The sequence below is a fragment of the Geotrypetes seraphini genome, chromosome 7 (genome assembly GCF_902459505.1).
Source record: "Geotrypetes seraphini chromosome 7, aGeoSer1.1, whole genome shotgun sequence".
In the NCBI taxonomy this organism is placed as follows: Eukaryota; Metazoa; Chordata; class Amphibia; order Gymnophiona; family Dermophiidae; genus Geotrypetes; species Geotrypetes seraphini.
This window is the reverse complement of record NC_047090.1, coordinates 88,318,330-88,343,881: the sequence shown is the minus strand read 5'-3', so window position 1 is coordinate 88,343,881 and position 25,552 is coordinate 88,318,330. Positions and strand designations below refer to the sequence as shown.

Below are 25,552 nucleotides of genomic sequence, written 5' to 3'. Positions count from 1 at the left end.
GACTTGAGGACCAAATAGTGGGATGTGAAAGTGTGACTTGAGGACCAGGTGGCTGCTTTACAGATGTCTGGATGTAGCTTTCCTTCAGTATTCAAGCATAATAAGGGAAACCCTCCAAATACTGAAAATGCAGGTGGCTTAAGGTTAGGTAGACCTCAAATGGTTAACAGTATAAATTTCAGTTGTTTAAATGGTTAACAATTTAAATGATATTTGCATCTTTGATACAGTATACAGGCAGTGCCTGGGTTAAAATGAGTTCTGTTTTTTAAACTATTCTTAAGCTGAATTTGTATGCAACTCGGATCGTGTGCAGTATACATTAAAGAGCATTAAACATTAAAGAGCATTAAACATTAAAGAAACAGTCCTCAAAATAAAGTACTGTAGTTTAAATAGAAAAGATAGGAGGTTTACACTTTTGTTCATCCATCCCGGGGCGACCAATTGTTTCAGCTCAAGGATCACTTTTGTATGTTGACTATTTTTTTGAAACCTTTAGTGATAACTGCCCAGTCATATATATAGGATACAACCCACTTTCTGACGAAATTACAACACTATAAACCAACGAATCATACCATCTTGGCTACCCTGGATGTACAATCATTGTATACAAATATCCCCCAGGAAGCTGCATTGCAGGTACTTGAATCTTTTTTAGATTCACATCCACATCCCCATACTATACCCACTGATTTTTTTGATTCAGTTACTGAAGATTTCTTTAAAGAGGAATTATTTTACCTTTCAAGGGAAATGCTATCAGCAATGCCAAGGCATAGCAATGGGGGCCACGTGTGCCCCATCACTAGAAAATCTTTTTATGAGTAACTTCGAAGAAAAATTTGTTTACACTTCAGAGTTTTTCTCCATGATGGTTTATTGGTGAAGATATATTAATGATATCTTCCTTCTTTGGGAAGATTCTATTGAAAATTTGAAAGATTTGATTTAATATTTAAATTCTTGCGAACCTACCATCAATTTTTCTCTGACATACAGCACATTAAATATCTAATTTCTAGATGTATCTATTGAAATTATTGAAAATGAATTTTTCACTACTGTATTCCGGAAAGCAACAGATAGGAACATATTTTTGCACTTTGATAGTACATATCCGAGACATGAAAGAAAGTCTTCCTCAATCCCAATTTCTCCGATACCGTAGAATTTGTTCTAAGAAGGCAGAATAACAACAACAATCTGAGATTTTAAAAGAGAAATTGGAAGAAAGAGGTTACTCTAAATAGTGCATTAAGAGGTCCTTCAAAAGAGGTTTATTTAATTTGCAGTATACTGAAAAAGATATGAGATATACAAATTTTATTGCCTGTACTTTACAGTTCACGCATCAAAGCAAAATTTTTTGGTAGAATTATCAAGAAATATTGGCATTGCTTATCCACACAATTGCTTTAAGGATAGTCGCGTCTTCAAGAAGATGCAATTTGCAGGAATGTATATGTCCAACCAGTAGAGGTTCTGTGTCCCAACAATTTTTGAACAGTGGTAATGGGAGGGTGGGACTTTTTAAATGTGGGTATTGTTCTATCTGCATGATTACTCAAGAAGGTACATCTTTTACTAATCCTAAAGATAATATAAGCTAAGCCTTAAAAGGTGCAACGATATGTGACTCCACCGGTGTCATCTATGCGATACAATGCCCATGTATGAAACTGTACATTGGACAAACTTCTAGGAAATTTCGAATAAGAATGATAGAACACAAGACATGTCTAACCTGTAAACGCATAGAGGCACCTTTGGTGGTGCACTGCATAGCTTTGAATCATTCTTTTCTGGATTTGAAATGTTGGGTTATTGAACAACTGTTTCTGCCAGTTCATGGTGGAGATTTCAAAACTATTCTGAGGCAGTGAGAACAACGCTGGATTTTCAATCTCAGCACATGTGCTCCTACAGGTCTGAATTCTTTTATGAATTCTTTTCTGAAGTCATGTTTTTTCTTGTATTTTGGATATTTAATTTTTAGCGCTGTTTGCTTTGACGATATCATGTCTCTGATGTTTTTGACGTTGTAATTTCTGACATTATTACATTTTGGACGTTTTTGACGCTGTTTGCGATCTATTTCCGGGACGCCAAGAGGCCATTTTGGTGGCAGGAACTTAGAAGCAATTAGCAAGCTGAAGGTAGTAGAAGATTCTAGAAGATTAGTAAGCTATTTTGATTTTTTGATCGTTTTGTTTGTTATTTTGATGCAATTTTTTATTGTTACAGCTTATTCCCCTGACAAAGCTTAAAATAGCGAAACAGGGGCCCTGTCGGGAGTTTGCTGAAGGGTGTCCGTTGATGAATATACTTTGGATATATTCGGACTCAGAGTGAACACCTCTTGCTGCACCCTGCCCACAGAACATGTGGAAGAAATTCCTGCTGCAGATAAGTTTTTGTTTTTTTCTTTGCTTTGAGTTTTGAAAAGATTTGATGCTATTTATTATGCAATTATTTATATGAGTAATAGTTTTGACTCAAGCAACGAACGATTGCATAGAGTGGAGTTTTTCAGACCGAGGATGTGTCTGCCCCTTCAAAATTTTTTGAAGCTGCTTTGTCCAGAGGATTGTACCTTTCTTTAAATCCTACCGTGACCCTGAGGTCTTTTCTCCATTTTCTTAAAAATTAAATCTGTGGCACTTTTTTCCTATTGTAATGTGATACCTGAATGCATATTATAGTTGAGGATAATGGAACATCCGACATAAAACGCCATCTGACATAATGGAAAAGCCATGATTTAAAGCTTGCTTTTCACTGTGGGCCTGCATTGCAGATTTCCAGAAGTATACCCGACTTTTAGCAGGATATACAATCTTTTCCCATCATGGTAGATGTGGGTGGATGTTGTACCCTGATACAGGCAGTTGCTGAATCAAGGCTACATCAGGTTCTCTTTAGCCAGTAAACTGTTTTCGCCACATTGGTCAGCCTCTATTGTTAGTTGGGCTAGCTGAGTTTCTTCTGACCTAGTTGTACTTTTTATTCTCTCTTTATAGTTGGATTGCCTCTCTGATTGTTTTCCTAAGTCCATCCTGCGTCAGTGTGATGAACTCTGCAGAATACTGGGTAAGACAGACCCACAGTTTGACTTGAACAGTCCTTGGTTCCTTGCAGGGAAAGAGGGAAGCAAATTTTTACCTTAACTTACTGTTTAACATTAAACATCCCTAGTGTATAATTACTTTAAATCATCATTTTAACCTAACAGAAAAGCTGTGTAAAGATAGTTTGGTGTGTACCTTGCTTTGCAGATTCAGATATTTTTTCAAATTTCTGACAGCACACTTGCTGGGCAGTTTCAGCTTGAAGCACATCCTTATTCTTGGCTCTTGCTTTATCCAACGCCTTATTAGCATTTTCATAATCTACTAATGACCTAGATCTTCTATACAGGAGATCCTGAAAAGTAGCAAGACAAAAAATTGTAATGCCTCCAAACTGCAGCAGAAACTTCCTGTTCAAGCCTTTGTAACTTAAGTTTGAATATGGCTTGAAGGAATGAGGAAAAGAATGTGGAAACAAAGAGTTAAGTTATAAAAAGAAACCAGGTGGTAAAGTTTGTAATCTGGATTCAATTTTTTTTTTTTTTTTTTGTTTAACTTGCACTAGAATCATAAATGGAGCACTCACCTTAGCAGCCTGTGATTCTCTTAAGTAATATTTCAGAAGGTCTGAAAGCTTGAGGTCTTCATCAGCAGACACTCGGGCTTCCACTTTCTGGAAAACAAGCCATCATAGCTAATCCTCAGTAACATTTAAAGCAAGCACCTGAAATCAATAATGCCTCCCCTGACCAACCATGTAGAGCAAATACTTACCTGTAGCAGGTGTTCTCTGAGAACAGCAAGTATATACAGTGTTCCCCTGGTGGTTTGCGGTCGGCGGTTTGCAGTCCCGGTCATTCACAGTATTTTCTGACCGCGAACCGCCGACAAGGAGAGGGCAGCGGGAGAGAGCAGCCGGAGCACCGCGAGTGCAGGAAATCACTCATGGTACGCTCTGACCGCCTCTTCCTGCACTAAATCAGGCCTTATCAAATCAGGAGCTTATCCAATCAGGAGCTGCATGTCAAAGCAGCTCCTGATTGGATAAGGCCCGACTTAGTGCAGGAAGAGGCAGTCGGAGTGTACCTCGAGTGATTTTCTGCACTCGCGGCGCTCCAGCTGCTCTCCTGCTGTCCTCTCCCGCTGCCCTCTTAAGGCTCCCCCATGAAAAACGTATTTGTGGTTTTTCGAGATTCGCAGGGGTTCCTGGAATGGAACCCCCGTGAATCTCGGGGGAGTACTGTATATTCTTACATGTAGGCGACATCATCCACAGAACCCGGTACAGATACATACTAAGTGTTCTGTCACTTTAAATTTTAAGTAACTGATTACACTTTTTGATTCATAGGGGGATTTCCTTGAAACAGCCTGTGGCAAAACATAGTCCTATGTCTGAATATGTACCCCTAGCCGTGTTTACAAAGATGAGTATTTATTAAAATTTAGAATGCACTATTAAGCACTTTAAAAGGAGTATCAAATAGCTAAAAAGTTTAAAAATTAAAATAACAATAATAGACCGACGAAGAGGTTGGTGTTTTTGATCTCTGTGTAGAAACTGTTATACACACAGTAGCACCGCTGAGGTCTATGAGTAGATTATTTAAGGTATTACACCTGACTTTTCAGAGATAGACCTTAAATTAAATATTTCTACAGTTTTGAAGCCCTTTGAGGTTTTGTACTTTAAATTTTAAGGCACTGCCAGTACCACACATGTTCTGATGCCTTTCTGCCCAACACTGAATCACGAGACTGCAGTTCAGTAACAAAGCTAAGATTCCACATAACTGTTTGCCCAAACCGATTGTCCTTTCTGGAATTTTGCTCTATCCATCTTGGCGGCAAAGTTAAAAAATGCAATGGTTGCAATATAGAGACTGAAAAACGCAAGTGCAAAGACTGAAGGCTAAACGGGCAGAGGGCCAAAACTGAGGAAAGTTTGAACGTTGAAAATTTGATCTCAACCCCCCCTCCCCAAAAAATAAATAAATAAATAAAACACTAGAAATAATAAAATAAAATTTGAAAATGAGCCAAAGGCAAAAAATAATAATAACAGTTTATATACCGCAGGACCGTGAAGTTCTATGCGGTTTACAATGATTAAAAAGATGTTACAGATTGAGTGGAACATACATAGTTAAGGATTAGTGGCTAACAGTTTAGGGATCAGATTTAAGGGAGATTGTGATGGGAGCGATTCTCCAGATTCGTTACCTAGGTACTTCAAGAACAGGTATGTTTTTAGGTGTTTCCTAAATTCGCCATAGTTATTCGCGTGTATAATTAGTTTTTCCAGGTCTTTGCCCCATAAGGCTGCTTGATACGATAGAAGATGTTGATGGTGTGTCTTAAATTTACATCCTCTAGCCCAGGGGTCTGCAACCTTTAAGACATAAAGAGCCACTTGGACCCGTTTTCGAAAAGAAAAAAAAACTTGGAGCCGCAAAACCATTATAAAACAAATCTAACACTGCATATATTGTTTCTTATCTTAATGCTATATACAGGATCACTAAATTGAAAATAAAATCATTTTTCCTACCTTTGCTATTTGGTGATTTCATGAGTCTCTGGTTGCACTTTCTTCTTCTGACTGTGCATCCAATCTTTCTTCCTTTCTTTCAGCCTCCTGTATGTTTCCTCTCCTCCAGACCTCATTCTCTCCCCCAACTTTTTCTTTCTGTCTCCCTGTTCCCCCTTCTTTCTGTCTCCGTGCCGTCCCCCAAGCCACTCGGTTTGCTGCCACCGCAATCGGGGAACAACCCCCAAGCCACCGCCGTCCCAAGCTTTCCCTGCAGAAGTGTTGCGCTGACCAGCATTCCGCTCCCTGACGTCAATTCTGACGTAGGAGAGGAAGTTCCGGGCCAACAAGGCATTTCTCCTCATTCCATCCAGCCTGAGCCCCATCTCTCCTTGATCCAGCATTTCCCTTCTGTGTCTGTCAGAATTACCATTCCACCTATTTTCCAGCATCACCCTTCTTTGTGTCCATCTCACCTATATCCCTATCTCACCACTTTTTCAGAATCTTCATTTGTCTCTGTCCTTATCTTTATGCCATGTTCACCATTTGCCCTTTCAATGTCTTTATCTCCCCCCACACACTTTTTCAGCATTACTTCTATGTCTCTATTTCACCTCCTCTTCATGTCCCCTCTGTATCTCTATCCTTATTCAGTAGGTCCTGCTTACCCTTTCTCTTCTTTGTGTCACTATCTCCATTTTCAGCTTTCCCCCCTTTTCCTTTGTTACTGCACCCTGTAGCTAGAATCTTTCCACCCTCCCACCACTCCGGCCCAGCCCAGTATGAAATATTTCCTTTTGTTTCCCTCCCCTCTCTCTTTCTCTCTTTCTTCTCCTCCCTCACCCACGAGTCCTGCATCTGGCCCTCTCCCTTCTACCTGCACCTGGCAACACCCCCCTGCTCCGCGGCTCTCTTCAGCAACTCGTCAGCAGCAGTGATCAAGACAAGCTGCCGACATCGAGGCCTTCCCTCTACGAGTCCCGCCTTTGTGGAAAAAGGAAGTTGAAACAAGCGGGACTCGCAGAGGGTAGGCCCCGACGTCAGAAGCTTGTGTCGATCGCTGCTGCTGAGTTGCCGAAGAGAGCCGCGGAGCAGGGGATGTGGCCGGAAGCAGGTAGAAGGGAGAGGGAGATAGGAAGGCTGTAGATCTCCGGAGCATGACACCGACCCCGGCCAGGATGATTTCTTTTTCAGGCGTGCACCTTACAAGTCCAGCGTCGCGGCGGGAAATAGCCATGCTGAGCAGTGAGCTCAGCACTACACAGATGAAAGCCTTGCTTGCTGATTGGTCCGGCGGAACGGAGCCGCCGGACCAATCAGCAAGCAAGGCTTTCATCTGTGTATGTGCTGAGCTCACTGCTCAGCATGGCTATTTCCCGCCGCGACGCCAGACTTGTAAGCTGCATGCCTGCGTGACACACTACCGGAGACGCAGCAAAGGTGGAAAAGAGCCGCATGCGGCTCTGGAGCCGCGGGTTGCCGACCCCCGCTCTAGCCGATGGGGAGACAAATTGCAGGTGTGTACTCCTCTTATGTCTGTTGGTTGAGAAGGAAAAGAGGTCGGTTATATATTTAGGGGCTAGACCGGATAGTACCTGGAAGCAGAGACATCCCAGCTTGAACTTCACACGTGCCTCTATTGGCAGCCAGTGTAGGAGTTGGTAGGCAGGGGTAATGTGATCGGACTTCTTCAATCCAAAGATCAACCTGACTGCCTCATTTTGTACCAGTTGTAGTCTCTGCATGTTCTTCTGGGAGATTGCCAGATGGGCAATGTTACAATAATTGAGATGGCTTAGTATTAGGGCTTGTACCAGAATTCTGAATGATGTAGTGTCGAAGTATGCTTTAATGGACTTAAGTTTCCAGAGAGTAAAAAAATCCTTTCTGACTAGGGAGTCCACTTGGTCTTTCATAGTTAGGCCTTGACCCAGAATTACCCCCAGAACCTTCATAGTAGGTTGAATAGGGTAGCTGTGATTGTTGATGCATAGTGGAGTTGTAGTGACAGGTGGGTGTGGCGAGGCTATGAAGAATTTAGTTTTTTCTGAGTTAAGCTTCAGTTTGAATTCTGTGGTCCATTGTTCCATCAGGTTTAGTGCTTCTGTTGCCATGGGGGTAGATTCAGAGGGAGAAGTAGTGAATGGGATAATGATTGTGAAGTCATCTGAATAACTGAATAATTTTATACCCCGCTGGGCCAGCTGCATGCCTAGTGATGACATGTAGACGTTGAAGAGCAGAGGGGATAATGGAAACCCCTGTGGAACGCCAGATGGGTTTCTCCAGGTTTTAGAGAGGTTGTGATTAAAACGTACTTGATAGGTGCAGGACATAAGAAATCCTCGGAACCAGTCAAATACCTCTCCTCCGATGCCGATTGCGTCTAAGCATTGTAGCAATTTCTCATGATCCACCAAGTCAAAGGCCGAGCTCATGTCAAATTGCATGATTAGGGCGTTATGGCCCTTGCTGAATAAGGAGTGTAGGTAATCCAGGGTCGCCGCGATTACTGTCTCGGTGCTAAACAGAGGTCTGAAGCCAGATTGGGTTTCATGTAGTAGAGAGAACTGGTCGAGGTAGTCCATCAACTGGGTATGTACTAGACCTTCCATTATTTTTACGAAGAATGGAATGGATGCTACCGGTCTATAGTTGGTTACTGATGTTAAGGATTGTTTACAATTTTTTTGAATTGGGGTGATTATAATGTGACCGTTGACGGGAAAGCAACTCTTATGGACAGAATCCAGACACAACTTCTTCACTCCATGGAAAATAAAGAACTGAGAAACTGTGAGCTGTCGGGTGGGAAGGCACTCACACATGCGTGGTGCGGGCAGTCTCGAAGCTTTGCAAAAGCTTAAGTGACAGTACACTTTAACACTGTCCGTACCTGGCTCCACGGATGATGTCACCCACATGTGAGAATATGCTGCCTGCTTGTACTAGGATAAATGGATTTCCAAGCATAATGGAAAGAATATGAAAAACTTGAGAATGATTGTAGAGTTCTGTGTTACGGTTTACATGGTAAATTGATTCAACATAAAAATATATAGCAATTGGACTCAAAGTCCCAGGAATCTCCTCTTTCTGCTTCAACTGTTGAAAGAACAGTGGGAAGATATAAGGAAGACAGTCATGCCTACAAGTAAAGTAAGCTTGGTATGGTTACAGCAATTCTTCAAGCTATGTTGTGCAGTGAAGGGAAACAGAAGAGAAGAGATGCAGTGGAGAAGATACTGAAGATCAGAGGTAAAGCAGATGAGAACACAGCTTGGAGACAGCAGGGTAAGACCCAATAAAATCCCTTCCATCAACACTGAAGTAACTACACTCATCCAATTAATTAACTGGAGCTCTGGAGTTTGAGCCTCCTTTCACCTGCACCACAACAACAGCAGAGATCGAGGAATTTCTGAGCAAGTACATGGTTGTTCCAGATTGGTCATCACACCCCCAGTCCACTGCTGGTCATATGTACAATCAGGAGAGGAGGGACCATTATATTAGGGGGGTCAGATGGTCAACAGGGAGCTCATGAGCCACAACAGAAGCAAACAAAATATGGCCTCTTTGCTGGATTATGTTAAATAACATTAAATTAACTGTATAAATGACATTTTAACAAGACAATTATGTGGCTACAAATGTAGTTCAGACTATTTGTTTGTTCAAATAAAAATAACTTAATTTCTACATATTTTATTTATGATTTGATATAGGTAAGACTCACTTTAAACAGTTTTTGAAGATAGCTTTAGATTCAGCATGATGGTCATGGCATTATTTAGATTCAGCATGCTGGTCACGGCATTATTTGGTCACTAATAGCTTGTAAAGTTTGAAAAAATGAAAATCAACCCCTAAAATTGACACTCCCTGCTTTGACAGTATACCTTTTAGATGTGGAAGATGAGCCAGGAGCAAGTTGAGACAGTGAATTAATAGTATCAAAATTTCTTTTGTCAATTTTTTCCTCTACCTTATCACCAAAAAAAATTATCACTCCGACACGGGACATCTGCCAGCTTCTCTCAAACTGCAGATTCTAAGTCTGAGGTATGAAGCCACCTTAGTTTGCATAACCCAATACCCATAGTAGAAGTCCTGGACACCACCCTGAAAGCAGCAAAAGTTGCTGAGGCCAGATCTAGTAGGAAGCTGGCAGAAGTGAGCATAACATTCTGATAAGACTTCAACAAAAGATTCCAATATCTAGTAACATAGTAGATGACGGCAGATAAAGACCCGAATGGTCCATCCAGTCTGCCCAACCTGATTCAATTTAAAAAAAATTTTTTTTTTTTTCTTCTTAGCTATTTCTGGGCGAGAATCCAAAGCTTTACCCGGTACTGTGCTTGGGTTCCAACTGCCGAAATCTCTGTTAAGACTTACTCCAGCCCATCTACACCCTCCCAGCCATTGAAGCCCTCCCCTGCCCATCCTCCTCCAAACGGCCATACACAGACACAGACCGTACAAGTCTGCCCAGTAACTGGCCTAGTTCAATCTTTAATATCTGAGCTTGGAGACATCAAGGAGTGAGTCTTGGAACTCTTGGCTCTTTTGAGAGTGGACCTACCATTGAATGGTGAGGAAGATTATCTTTTTGAATCTAGGACCCCTCTGCATTCTTTTTTTTTTTTTTTTATTTATCAAGTTTTCATCATTATCATTTACAGATAATATTAAAGAAAGGAAAATCACAAATAAAACATAACTATTACTAACATTAGACATCTCACTAATTCCTCAAGTCCACATTAATGGGAGAAAGTATCCTAATAATCTAAAGAAATCAATCAATATAAATATAATCCTTGATCAAGGATCAACATTAATGGTGCATCAATATTTTAAACTCCAAATATTAATTCACGTGATGTCTACCTAACTTCATTAAGTTGTAAAAATTGTTCCAACTGAATCAAGTCCCAATATACATATTCAATATCTTTAAATGTAATTAAGCATTTACAAGGAAATTTTAAATAAAAGGTGGCTCCCAAATCTAACACTCTTGATTTCAAAGCTAAAAAAGCTTTTCTCCTCAATTGCGTGGCTTGGGCCACGTCTGGAAAGATCAATACATTATCACCACAAAATTTCACTTGCTTATTCCGAAAATAAGCTTTCATTATTAAAGATTTATCAATTTCTCTTGCACATGTTATCAATAGGGTAGATCTAGTTTGAATTCTATCTTGAGAGTCCTCCAAAAAACCAGTTAAATCAAAATCAATTTGTTCCAACTGATCTAAGGAGGAGTGTGTGGCGTGGTGGTTGGATCTACAGCCTCAGCACCCTGGGGTTGTGGGTTCAAACCCCGCGCTGCTCCTTGTGACCCTGGGCAAGTCACTCAGTCCTCCATAGCCCCAGGTACGTTAGCTAGATTGTGAGCCCACCGGGACAGAGAGGGAAAATGCTTGAGTACCTGATTGTAAAACCGCTTAGATAACCTTGATAGGCGGTATATAAAATCCTAATAAACTTGATAAACTTGAAACTTGATCTACACCCATTTCTACGGGAATTTTCTTTCTCTGAGGGATGTAATACAAATTAGTTATGGGCAAATTCTCTGCGTCAGTTAATACCAATATTTCCTTAAAGTATTTCCGAATCAATATTTCTGGGGATAGTAATTGAGTTCTTGGGAAATTAACTAACCGTAGGTTTTTTGCTCTTTGTAAATTTTCCATTTTCTCAAATTTCATATGAGTAATATGAGAATCTTTAACAGTTGTTGATGTCACTGCTTGCAATGTAACCACATGAGACTCAGTTGTTCTAATACATTTTTCCATAATTTTTAAATTAGAATCAACATTTTCCAACTTATCAATTACCTCCTGCGAAAATCTTACATCTTGAGTCACCACTGACTTTAATAACCCCTCCACTCTAGTATTTATTTGCCAAAGATCTTTAAGCGAAACTTCCTGTGGCTCTACCTGGGAGTCTCTTGCAAGTAAAGCCTCATCCTGAAATGATAAGGCTTTAGGTATGGCCCCATAAATTAATGAGGACAACCCCTGTTGCACAGGTACTCCTACAGGTTGAGAACTGGAACCTAAGTTAGGATCCAAACCTACTGGAACATTTGGTGGAGGCGGTGGAGTTCTTCCTGGGGGACTAAGAGACGCCCCTGATAGCGAGTCAGCTCCCTGACTTTGGCCCAAGGCACTGGTTGAAACAAGGTGTCTCTCTATGGGACCAGGCAAATTAGGTGTTGATACTTTTGGTTTCCCCTTTCTTTTCCCCATAGTAATTCACAAATACATACAGTTAGCGCTGCTTCCCTTGTCTCCCAGAGTCTCCAAGGGGCTCCCAAGGGGCTGGCCCCTTAGGGCACGCCCCTTTGGCCACGCCCTGCTGCCGCGCGCCGCAGTCACGGCGTCCCTTCCACTGGCAATGAAAGGACCCGCGTGACGTCAGGGCAGCTACCCCCGCAAGTGCCTGCAGAGATCTGTTCCCGACGCTCCAACTCAGGCTGTTAGGTGAGTGCTGCAATCCTGGGCCGATTTAGTCCATCACTTCTGGCACCTCAGAATAGAATAATTCCTCCAGAGAAATGCAGTCGCGGCGTCCCTTTCACTGGCAATGAAAGGACCCGCGTGACGTCAGGGCAGCTACCCCCGCAAGTGCCTGCAGAGATCTGTTCCCGACGCTCCAACTCAGGCTGTTAGGTGAGTGCTGCAATCCTGGGCCGATTTAGTCCACCACTTCTGGCACCTCAGAATAGAATAATTCCTCCAGAGAAATGCAGTCGCGGCGTCCCTTTCACTGGCAATGAAAGGACCCGCGTGACGTCAGGGCAGCTACCCCCGCAAGTGCCTGCAGAGATCTGTTCCCTACGCTCCAACTCAGGCTGTTAGGTGAGTGCTGCAATCCTGGGCCGATTTAGTCCACCACTTCTGGCACCTCAGAATAGAATAATTCCTCCCCCCTCTGCATTCTATATATAGTCTCAACCTTCTTATTAATTGAATTTCTAAATCACATTCAAGGTCTCAACTTATTTCCTTTCATATCTGATCCAACCTACATAAGGGGTCACACACTCAACATGATCTTCATCCCAGTATCGCAGAGAGCCAATTTCTCCAAGTCTCTCATAGGCCAGGTCCCCTGGTCTGATCATTCTCTCATCATCACTTCTTGCCACCTAACGTCAACCATTAATTCACATCCTCCAAAAACCATCATCTCTAGAGACTTCAATAATCTGAACGATACATCTATCTCTTCATCTTTTCAATTTAAAATCAATGACTTAGCGGACGCACCCCTTAATGATCAAATTACAATCTTATTGCTCTCTCCTCGATAAAACAGCTCCAATTACCACTCGTACTATTTCCTCAAAAAAAAAACCCCCAGAGGAACCCTTGATTTAATTCGAATTTAGCTCTCCTCAAGCATCAGCTCCAGTTGCACGAGTGTAAATGGCACTCCAATCCAACTTTATCTAATCTCTGCAAATACAAGGAACTTTTGCAATATTACAAAATTAGCAGATTTCTTCCAAGAAAAAATTAACACCAATAGAATGGACATTTTATGTAAAGATACTCCAATCTCCAAAACAGCAGAGGAAGACGACAATCCACGATGTTATACATGCGCACTTTTCACTCTCTTTGATCAAACGCTTAATCCAAACACTTATCCTAAAGAATCACAGGTGAACTGAGGTAATCCCATTTCATCTTAAATGGTTCTTTTCCCACTTTGAACCTTTTATTCTCAAATTCATCAGGGAGAACCTAAATACTTCCTCCTTACCAAAGGCTTGGAAACATTCAGTAATTTACCCTATAATCAAAAACCCCAAAGCAAGCAAGAAGGAATGCTCAAATACAGGCCCATTGCAAACCTACCATGTCTGGCCAAATTGGCCGAAAGGGTAGTTTACAATCAAATCTTTCACTTTGCCAAGAAAACCAAAATCCTGCATCTTAGTCATATAGGTTTTCGTCAATATCACTCCACTGAACACTCCTTATTAGATCTAACCACATCAATTCAGTACAACCTATCAGCTGCCTTTGATACTATCGACCATCAACTACTTCTGAAAAGATTATCTTCAGTGGGAATCTCTGATCAAGTTCTTGAATGGTTTTACTCTTACTTTACAGATCGAACCTCTACTGTGATCTTTAATAATTCCGCATCTAACACCTACTCAAACAATGAAGGGATGCGGTTCTGAACCAGGGCAAGGTCAGCACAAGGGCAAGGTCAGCACATTGATCTAAGGCCTTGTGTGAGGATCTAAGGCCCTGTGGAAGTATGAATCCTTTCTCATTCCCTCTCCCCTCCTGCCATGTAGAAAAAGCAAGGACAATGTTTGCACCTTGTGACAGAATGCTGAGGCATTCCCCCCTCCCTTCTCTTGTCACAAGATCCTTGTCACATATTAACCTGACCTAAGTCTACCCTTATCTTATTCCTTATCTTGTTTAACAATTCCTTATATGGGCAACAATCAGACTTTGCTTACGTGCAAAAGCAGACCTCTGTCACGTGCTGAGCTTAAGGAGCATGCATTATAACCTTTGGACAGTCACATGCATAGTAAGATTATAGACATATCAAACGTGTACACAAAAGAATCACTTATTGTAACTGTTATGATATATTCATATGTCAAATGAGATAATAGCTTTAAGAATCACATGACATATGTAAACAAATGAGTTACCTTGTTATAATCCACACTGTAAATGCATGATGAAATTGTAACCTTGCAAAGTATTAGCTATGTAATTAAGGGAGTTAAGATACTCAATAAAAGGATGAGAGACTATCCATTAGGGTCGCCTCATCCCACTCTGAGCCTTGTGTAAAGCCTCATTCCTACAAAACAACTTTGGCATTCCTCAAGGGTCCATACTTTCCCCATTATTAATCAACATTTACCTCTTTCCTCTGCTGACGCTAAGCCAATCGATAGGTTTCACAGCATATGCTGATGATATTCAGCTTATCCATCCACTCGATCCCTCCAACAACAATGAAATAGACGGAATCAACTTGAAATTAGGCACTATTAGTAATTGGCTAAGAGAAAACATGTTGCCTTAAGTATCTCAAAAACCAACTCCCTTCTCTTCCCTTGGAAGGAAGGAATTCATTTATCTTCAATTTGTATAGACCAGTGTATCGCAAACTGTATGCCATGGCACACCAATGTGCCTCCTGAGATTTCAGGTATGCTGCGGTACACTGGGGAAGAGGAGAGTTGCCAGCGCTAGCTGTCTACAGGATGTGCCTCTTGCAAAGAGAAGTACATCCTGTAAACAATCTCCTGACATCGACACCTCTTCTCTCTGCCAGCCCTTCTCTCCTTCTCTCTGCCGGCCCTTCTCTCCTCTCAGCGCAAGGCCTGTTTGAAGGGCTTTTGCGCATGTGTTGACGTCGACGCATGTGTGTGACTTCATCACGCCAATGCCAGTGCACTTCCGAGTGTCTTGAGACAGGAACACTAGGTTTAGTGTGCCCTGGCTCAAAAAACTTTGTGAGACACTGGTATAGACAATACCCTGATCAATATGGCCACTTCGGTTAAAATATTGGGTGTAATTATCGATTGTAAACTAAACTACCACGCACAAATTGGATCAGTGGTCAGAAATTGCTTCCATAAACTACGAATGGTCAGATCTTTAGCTAGCATCTTAGAGCCATCATCTCTAAATATACTGATCCACTCACTTGTGATATCAAAAATTGACTATTGCAACTCTCTTTACAAAGGGATATTGCAAAAAGAGATTAGACGTCTACAATTGATCCAAAATATGGCTATCAAAATCATCACTAATTCCAAGAAATATGATCATGTCACTCCACTGTTGAAAAAAGCTCATTGGCTTCCGATCCCCCACAGAACAACTTATAAAATTGATTTGTTAATTTTCAAAACCCATAAAACTAAGGAACCTCCCTGCATTGATAACCTTTTCATCCCTCATGTTCCCTCCAGGGCTCTCTGATCTACTACCCAACACTTATTATTTGTGCCCTCGTTAAAGATTATTAGTACTCGCCGCACAACAATATTTTCTGAAATGACACCCCCTCATTTGAGATTCTTTACCCATTCACATTAGGGAAGGAGCATTGAAATGTTTTCTCTTTAAAGAAGCCTTTGACCATTAATGTCTTCCCATCTCATCCAAATTAGTAATCCGTAGTTATAAATAAGTACAACCTTCTCCTCCCCTCTTCTTCCTGTATTTACCTTTTAAGTTCTCTTTTCTTGCATTTATTGTAGTTCTACCCTCTCTCCCTACTGTTTAATAGTAAGTCTGTCTCTGTCCATGTATTCTGTTGTAATGTTGTTTTTATTTTATATATACCCCCATATTTTATTGTACATCGCTTAGAATCCATGATAGGTGATTAATCAAATTATTAATAAAACTTGAAACTTGATACAGAGAGGGGGTCTCTCACTACTTCATATGTACATTCTTAAGAACTTTGTGTATGGGCACAGTTACAGCTTCCTTCTAGAAGGGGCATCTAACTGAAGGATGTTCAATTCCTTAAACCTGAGCTGATGCTCAGTCCCCCAAATGAAATGAGTCAGACTTAGCAATCTTCCTGACAAAATGAAAAACAAAACAAAACCGGAGCACTCCTCAAGACGAGTCTTTCTCCCTTCAAATAGAGGGAAGGAGTCCGAAGCAAGACCAAGAGACCCTTCTTCCAAAAAGAACCTCTAGTGCCTCCTCGAATACCCAGACTCAAAAATATTCCTCAAAGGGTGTTTGAGTCTTCCTTGGTCTACTGATGCTCTGGGTGAGGATGCTGAGAAACCGGTGACATGCTGTGCGCCAAGGAAGATTCCTCCCCAGAGACTAGCGATCGACATGATCTTAATGTGCAATGGCTCCAATGCCCCTTAAGGCACCTGTGTTGATACACACCCAACAGGAATGGATATCAATGCCCTCGATGCCACAGCATCATATTAAGTCAGAAGACACTCCATCTCTTCCTGCATCATGGTCCAAAACGGCTCCTCAGAGGCCTCCATCAGTAAAGGCTAGAACTCAGCCAATATGGTCACATCTATGGAAGTCAATCCTGATGGGCACTACTGACACTCAGTGTCAAGGCAGACAGATGCCTCAGTGTTAATGCATCTCTGGTGTCCAGTGCAGTTCCCAGAGCCATTTAGACAAACATCCTCAATTCTGAAGTCGATGACAAGATTTGTTGGCACCAAAAATTCAAACTGCTTCTGATGACCTTTAATCCCTCTTTTTGGTATCTGTGAACATAATTTACAAAGAGAGGAATTATGATTTGACCCAAGGCACTACAGGCACCAATTATGGGTACCTATAAGGAACATGGTCTTGCTGCACCTGGTGAACTTCTTAAAGCAACTGGGAGTTTTAAGGTACATGTCCGGAAAAGTACCAAGGCAAAATCAAATGGCTCAATGTTGAAAAAAAAAAAACCCTAAGGGGTCCTGGTGAGCCACAGAATATAAAGGAAATTCTTAAAAGTGCCAAAACTTGACAGAGGAAAATAAGGGAGAGGTTTCTGGACCTGTACAACATACAAAAGAAAGATAGTGAACATAAACAAAGGGCAGAAAAGTCTGATGTGAAAAACTGAAGACTGACCTGCTCCCATAGGACAGCAGCAGGTAGGAAAATGAGCACATGCACAGTGAGGCACTTTTCTGGGTGTTCTGGAGCAAGTCACCAAGCGGTTTTATGTACTTCAATGCCATATTTGATAAAGGAAACAAATCTAAACAAACTACCTCCCTTTAGCAGCAAAATACACAGTATTTTTAGCACATGTAACTGTAGCTAATTCTCAAAGAAATTTTCTGTATAGTTTTTTGAAGATCAGATAGCATAAAGCAAAAACTCTAAAAACACCTTACTGTATACTTTGCACATATTTGTGTGGGCAGCTGGTAGAAGGAAGCAGGTATACAGTACATTTAAAAATCCACACTCTTTTTAATTCCCTCAACCTAAACATGTCCACAGTAACATTTTTCTTTAATTCAACTAAAAGTATATGATCTGCAGAAATCTGCAGTGCTTTAAGTTGAGCTGTAGATAGCAATATTCAGCCACTTTACCTGGAAAAATGGCTCTGAAAATTGCCCTAAGAGTTCTTAATGTATAGGAAGCACCCTGCTGAAAACTGCCCCTCCTTTGCTGTGAGTACTTTTACCAATGTTGGAAAAAGTTCAAGTTAGAGTAGCAAGAGTTTGAGAAATGCATTCAACATGGTATTTCATTTCCTACTTGCCTGCATTTTCAAAGCAAAACCCAGTACCAGGTTTTCCTTTCACAACATAATTTCAAGCCTATTGGTAAATCAAGTTAACACAGCCAAACTAATATTCCTTTTATTTCATTACTCTGGAGGTATTTTATAAAGGTACGCTGCTGAGCAGCACATCTTTGTAAAAGAATCCGTATATTTGGTCATACTTTTAGAGGGCAATTTTGTAAAGGCTTTATATGTAAATAAATTTATTTTCAGTATTTATTAACTGCACAATCCAAAAGTGCTTGGAGGTGTACAAGTCACATACATAAATGAAATGTTTCTTATAAAATTACCAGTACACACTATGACAAATAGGTGCATACTTGTATGTGACTTGGGCATTGACCTATTTGGGAAGTTTGGGCAGAAAATATACACAGAGGTAATAAAATACAAATCTACTTACATACTTATACCACATACATTTACACTTGATCCTAAGTGATGTAAATGTACATAGCTGCATCATAGCCATTTTGACAGGTTTTGTGCTGCAGATTTATAAAGACACTGACACACGTCTTTATAAAATAACCTCAAAATGGGTGCATATTTGGCTTGTGTACCTAGATGACCTATTATAAAATTGCTGTAACAAATAAAGTATATTTGCTCTGTGTCAAGAAAGTACATCTTGTGCTGGCAAAAATAATACTTACTCTTGTTTTGTCAAATAATTCTGATACTCTCAAGAAAAATCTGGAAAATAAATTTTAAACTATGATTAAATGAGGAAATAACTTTTTGAAACTGAATTAAAAACAATGTTGGATCCAAACATCTTATTTTAATTATAACTGGAATTAACCTCTCTTACAGTGGACAACCAAATTTCGATTTCTGTGCCAAAACCAGCCCAAAATCCATGGTTGGCCTTATTCTGATTTTGCCAAAATATTTGTGCATTTTTAGTTGAAACCAAAACTGTATGGAGCCCCCACTTCCTCCTGACTCCATCTCCTTCTCCCAAGCCAGAAACAGCCTCCTCCTGTGCCTACCTTCTCATATTCCTACTTGCTCCTGGGAACTCCAGATCAAAATGGCATCTGGATTTCCAGCAATTGTCTTGCTGCAAATCTTGTTAAAATCACATCATTAGCTACCAGTAAAACAGAAAATTATTTTTAAAGTTCTTATGTTAACTTTCAAGGCTTTTTGACTAGGGGCTCTTTTTACGAAGCCGCGCTAGCCGCTACCGCCTCCTCTTGAGCAGGCGGTAGTTTTTGGCCAGCACGGAGGTTAGCGCGTGATGAAAAGTCATGCGCATTAACCCCACTAGCACAGCTTAGTAAAAGGAGCTCTAGGTGTTCCTGAATATTTGTCAATTATCATAATTCCATATTGTTCTGCCAGCCAGAGCCTTATGCTCTATAAATGACCATCAGTCACTTGGAATAATCTTCCAATTACTATTCAAAGCAACTCCTCTTTTAAGGACTTTAAGGCTGCAGTAAAAACATGGTTCCTTGCCCAGGACTAAAATGCCTGATTCAGTCTGGTGATCAACTCCTGTGATATCAGATTATTTTATAGCCCCATTTCAATGTTTTGCTACTTTTCCTGTTTTTCTCCTCTTAGTTTTATATGGATGATTGGTTTGCCTGTGCAACTTTCCTATCTCATTAATTGGAGCTCTTTTCTCTCTCTCTTTTTTTCAATCATGTTTATTAAAGACAAGAAAATAATCCAAGTTAACAATGCAACACAGAAAAAAGTTGACATGCATCAACATCCTGCGTAAAGCGGGAGTCGGACTGAAGATCAATTTCAGAGCTCTGCCCATGTCAGAGATAAAACGAGAAAAGGAGGAGGTCCGAGAAGAGGATTCATCCTCTGGAGGAGACTCCGACCGAGATCGAGGCGCGACCGAGATTGAGGCGCAGCCGAGAAGGAGGGAGAAATCTCTCTGGAATAGTAAGCCAGAGCCTCAGAGTCCCGTGAATGAGAGACGGAAGAGGTTCGACTAAGGCGTGTAGGGGGCGTCGAAGAACGGCCCCATGCCAAATAGACCAGGGAAGACCCCGGAGTCCGAGGAAATCACTGAGAGAGCTTCGGAGAGGACGGGTTATAGGAAAAATCCCCAACAGACTTCGAAGCAGGCCCCTTAGAAACTGGCAAGCTTCTCGAAGGGGAACAAACACTAGAGTCCAATTCGAGGACAAGCGTGTGTGTAGACGGTCTCGAAGTCGGAGACCTGCCCCGATAGGGCGGGGAAGACCAGGGCTTTTTAGAAGAGACAAGCTTCGCTCCAGAAGCGGGGGAAACATGACCCTCCAGCCGGGACCCCCAAAAGGTCCTTGGCGCCTCAGGGGAGGAAGAATCGCTCAAGGGAATCCGACGAGTCTTGCGGGTGACGCCTCAAGAAATAAGGGGACACTCAGGCTGGGCAGACCGCGACTGGGTCGAGACCGAGGCCACAGGCGTCGAGGTCGGGACGAGTTGGCTGACCACCGAGGAAAGCTGTTTGGTAATAATAGCCTTAAGCATGTCCTCGAACATAGGCACCGAGACCAAAGGAAGGTGGGTCAAGGGTGCAGCAGTGCACTCCTTTGGGGGCGACCTCGAGGATGAGTATTCCCTACGTGAGGAGGCACGCTTAGAATGATGTCTCGAAGACGCCGATGACGTGGCACTGACATGAGACTCAGAGGAAGGCTTCTTTGCCGGCACACCTGAGGAGGAAAGAGGAGACTTACCCGAGGCTGGAGTAGCAGAAGAGGCCGACGGGGACTTCGATGCCGAAGCACCCAACAAGGTAGCCAAGACCAAGGACTTCGAGGCCAAGGCGCCCAACGAGGGTGCCGAGGCCGAGCTCGAGGCCTGCCCCGCAGGATCCATGGGCCAAAGAGTTGAAGAATCTTGGCTACCCGTCGACAAAGAGCCCGCGGTTGAAGAGTCGCACAACGGGGACATGACTCAGCTCGGTGTCCTGCACCCAGGCACTCAACACACCAACGATGGGGATCGGTGATAGAGATAACCCGGTTACACTGAGTGCAGTTTTTAAATCTGGAACAAGTCCGGTTTTTCGGTTCATTCCTAATCTTATCATTTTGTATTAAACTCTGATTATATATCCCCTTTTTTTTAGATTTTCAAGTTTGTAAATCCTTCTCTCACATTATCCTTATGTTCTAACCCAATCTGATTAACTCATCTCTTTTTTTTTCTTTTTTTTTATTGTATTTTTTCTAATCCCTCCTTTCCTACTGTTCCATGTGTTAGTTACCCCAGTTCGTTTTTTAATTTTTTAAGTAATTATTTTTATTTACGATGTATTTGTGATTTTAAGAAATCCAATTTTATTTCTTTGTAAAACGCTTTGTATCCTGAAAAGCGTTTAATCAAATAATTTAATAAACTTGAAACTTGAAACTTGACATAAGAAAAAACACGGCCGCAGCCAGGTAAGGACCGGGAACCCGTTCAAAAATATACAAACTGAAAAATAATAAAGACGCTAGCACAGCGACCTAACGAAAATAATAAAGAAAGCTGCGGTGCAAGAAGGACAACGAGATTGCGCAGCAAGGGAGCAGTGCTTCTGGCTCCGCGGAAAACATTGAACTGAGGACACGCTGAGGAGACGCATGCCCTAGGCAGGGCGGGAGGGGCACGCGGGCAAGCGCAGGCCAATCGCAAGCCTGAAGGTCTTCGAGCAAGTCTGCTTGCGAATACGTCCGCTAAGGGGCTCCATCAGTGACGTCACCCACATGTAGAGAATATGCTGCCTGCTTATCCTGGGATAATGTTTGGTAATGGAACCTATGTGGGATGGGGTCATATTAGACTTAGTGCTTACAAACGGAAAGTATTTCTGATGTTACAGTGGGTGATCATCTGGCATCCAGTGAACAATGCATGGTATGGTTTAATATTAAGACGGGTATAGAGAGGAGAAGGCTCATTCAAATATAAAAGTTCTAGACTTTAGAAAAACTAACTTTGTATGGATGGGGATTACATCAAAGAATTGTTGTTTGGATGGGAACATCTGGAAGGAATAGAAATACAGTGGGCAAAACTGAAAGGAATTATTATAAGAGTGACAAACCTTTTTGTGAAGTAAGTAAAAGTAAGAGGAAAAGAAGGCTGCTTTGGCTCTCAAAAGTAGTAGCTAAGAAGGTAAGGAATAAGAGGTTAGCTTTCATAAACTACAAAATATTGCAGAAGAGGAAGACATGCAAAAATATCTGGAAAAGTTAATAGAGGCTGGTCAAGTAGTCAGGAAAGCAAAGATACAAATGGAAGAAAAAAAATAGCCGACACGGTAAAACGGGGAGACAAAACATTTTTTAGATATATCAGTGATAGGAAGAAGTGCAAAAGTGGCATTGTGAAACTCAAAAGTGTACACTGTTGAATACTGATTAGAACAAGAATCTTTCCCAAAAAGTCCCACAGTTTGCCAGCTAAACTAGACGAACCAATGACGCTGCCTTTGTAACTCCCCAACAATCAGCATCAACCAACACTCGCAGAAAAAAACATACTCTTCGTGAAAAAACACAGAACATGACAGGGCAGGATTCTGTGCAGGTCTGGAGGGACTAAAAGAAAGAAAATTAGCAGGTTAAGGACCTAATTTCTCCTTCTTTATCGTCCCTCCAGACCGCCACAGAAACTGATGGGACGTACCGAAGGGCTGCCACAAAAACGCACTCACCGAACACAGAGTCCCAGTAAACCTGAATGTCCACATGGAGAGAAGACCAAACTGCAGCTATACAGATATCACCCAGAGGCACCAGAGAAGACTCAGCCCAAGAGGCTGCCTGACCCCTAGTGGAATGAGCTTTGACAAATGCCGGAACAGACTTCTTTTGAAGAAGGTATGCCGAAGCAATAGCCTCCTTGATCCAGCACACAATGGTAGCCTTGGAAGCGCCGTCCCCCTTATGAGGACCCCCTTAAGAGGACAAAAGACAATCCAATTTCTGGAACTCCTGCTAACAGAAGAGCGAAGGACCCTATGGACATCCAACGTGTGCAACTGCCTCTGCTCCAAAAAGCCCTCCCAACTACCCAAGACTAGGAGGGCCACTGGTTGACATGAAAAGGCGATATCACCTTTGGCAGAAAGAGGGAACCAGCTGCAGCATGACTCGCTCCTGAAAGAAATCTAGGAAAAAGGTGGCTTACAAGAGAAAGCCTGTAATAAGCCTGCAATTCCGAAACGCATCTCGCAGACGGAATGGCCACCAATAAGGTTGCCTTAAGAGTAAGGTCCTTCAATGTACAGGAACCGAGAGGTTCAAACGGAGGACGAACGAGCACATAAAGAACAAGATTGAGGTTCTGGGCAAGAACCGTTGGCCAAATAGACCGTTGGAGCAATTTTGTAGCTCTCAGGAATCTAATCACATCTAGAGAAGAGGCCAACTGCCGACAATGCAAGAGACCATGAAAGGAAGGCAATGTGGCAAGCTTACAAAGGTCATTCTCAAGATTTATATGGGGGAATAAATCTCCTCGCTTGACTAAACAAATTTTGTGGGCTCCTCAAGGACAGGGAGGTAGAGCTGTCCCCAATTTAGCCTGGTATTATCAGGCACCTCAGTTGAGGTTTATTTTGGATTGGCTGATTGCAGGGGACAATCAGGGGGTGCAACTGGAGCAAAAATTTAGAGAGCAGCCCCTGAGGAAGTGGCTGTGGGCCTCTCATTCTACATGGGACAGACAAGAGGGGTGCTGAATCCCTTTGTTAGACATCTAATTGTAATGTGGGGCACTCTTCAGCGCAAGTGGGATAGAGAAAGTAGGACATCCACATTGGTGGCCCTTAGGGAAGAACCCACTTTTGAGGTGTGGCGAACCTCTGGAGTTTTTGTAAGATGGGAAAGGTTGGGAGTAAGGGCTTTCAGGGATATCTTACAGGGAGCTGGGATATTATCTTTTGCTACACTCCAGGAGAGATATTCTCTCTCAACTGGGGATTTTTTACAATATGTGCATCCTGGTCCAAGAAAATGCTTATAAAATCTTATCTAGATGGTACTATACTCCCGAGCACTTATTGTTTCCAATGAATGCTGGAGATGTGGTAGTGAGGGGGGATCATTTGTGCATATTTGGTGGACTTGTCCCCTTGTAGGCTCATATTGGATCATGGTAACAAGGTGTTTGACGAACTAGCTTGGAGAACCAGTGAAGCAGAATCCTCAAACTTACTTATTGGGATTAATGAATGAACGACCCCTATGATGGCAAAAACGCTTGCCTCACCTGGGACTTGGAAAGCACAAGTAGGGCACTTACTTCATATGGAATGTGTGGCTGCCAAACAACAGGGACATTACAAAATACACCAGAAAGACTGGGAATGGATTTTCAGGAAACACAATGGTTAACTGTTAGTTTGGGAAGGGGGGAGGGTTAGGTAACTGAAGTCTGGTCTAGATTATATTCTTGAGATAGTGGAGGGGGGGAGGCGAGTTTGGATGTAATAAACAATAATGATTTGTGGCTCATATCGTGAAACTTATGAGAAGGAGTGCCCCCGTCTTGTGTTGTAAATTGTTTTTTATTTTGGAATATGGGGGGGGGGGGGCAAATTGTAATGCACTGTAAAAACGCTAGAACAAGCTTGGTCCCTTTTTAAGGACACAGTCACCAAGGCGCAAAATCTACATATACCGCATATCAACAAAGGATCCAAGAGGAAAAAGAACAAAGAACCAGTGTGGCTCACTGTAGAGGTGAAGAAAGCGATCAGAGACAAGAAAACTTCATTTAAGGAACGGAAAAGGTAAAAAATGGACGAAAGCTGGAATAAGCACAAATAACATCAACACAGGTGCCATAAGGCAGTAAAAGGGGCCAAAAGAGACTACAAGGAAAAAATAGCCAAGGAGGTGAAAAACTTCAAGCCGTTCTTTCAATACATTAAGGGCAAACGACCCACGAAGGAAGCGGTGGGACTGTTGGATGACCAAGGAATAAAGGGAGTGCTAAAGGAAGATAAAGAAATTGCCGACAAACTGAACACATTTTTTGCATCTGTATTTACCGAAGAGGATATACGAAACATACCAGAACCCATCAGGCTCTATGCTGGAAACGAAGACGGGAAACTGACAGGGCTGACGGTCAGTCTAGAATAATAATAATAACAACTTTATTTTTGTATACCGCAATACCACAGCAGTTCAGAATGGTTTACAGAGGAAGAGACTGTACACAGACAGCGATGTTACAGAAAAGACTTTCAAATTACATTAGCAAGTCAAGAGTAGTCGGGTATATCCGGAGGCATATCACAGATACAAGAAGGCAGGAAGGGAGTCAGAGAAATTTATCAAAGAGACAGGTTTTAATTGATTTCCTGTAGGTTTGGTAGGAGGGTGCATTTGAAATGAGGGTGGTTAGACATTTATTCTATTTGCCTGCTTGGAATGGCAGAGACCTATAAAGGAATCTCTTGTAGATACAGCCCTTCAAGGATGGGAAGGCAAATAGGTAGGCACTACGTGTGCAGGTGGTGCCTGGAAACTCAAAATGGTGCTACAGATAGATTGGGGATGAACCTGTTAAGGTTTTGATAGAAGAGGTACACAGGCAGATTGATAGGCTAAAGAACAATAAATCCCCGGGACCGGATGGCATCCATCCGAGGGTC

The 25,552-nt window shown here is 41.9% G+C and overlaps 1 protein-coding gene across 7 annotated transcripts in view; it reads right to left on the bottom strand.

Moving 5' to 3' along the window:
* SNX6 (sorting nexin 6) overlaps positions 1-25,552 on the bottom strand; it is a 203,171-nt gene that overhangs the window by 29,538 nt on the left and 148,081 nt on the right. For all 7 annotated transcript variants that reach the window (XM_033952085.1, XM_033952086.1, XM_033952089.1 and 4 more), the window contains 3 exons: positions 18,594-18,633; positions 3,661-3,747; positions 3,270-3,429 (listed from right to left, as the gene is read on the bottom strand). In XM_033952085.1, the coding sequence (XP_033807976.1) occupies positions 3,270-3,429; positions 3,661-3,747; positions 18,594-18,633 (287 nt within the window). The remainder of the gene's footprint in view (positions 1-3,269; positions 3,430-3,660; positions 3,748-18,593; positions 18,634-25,552) is intronic.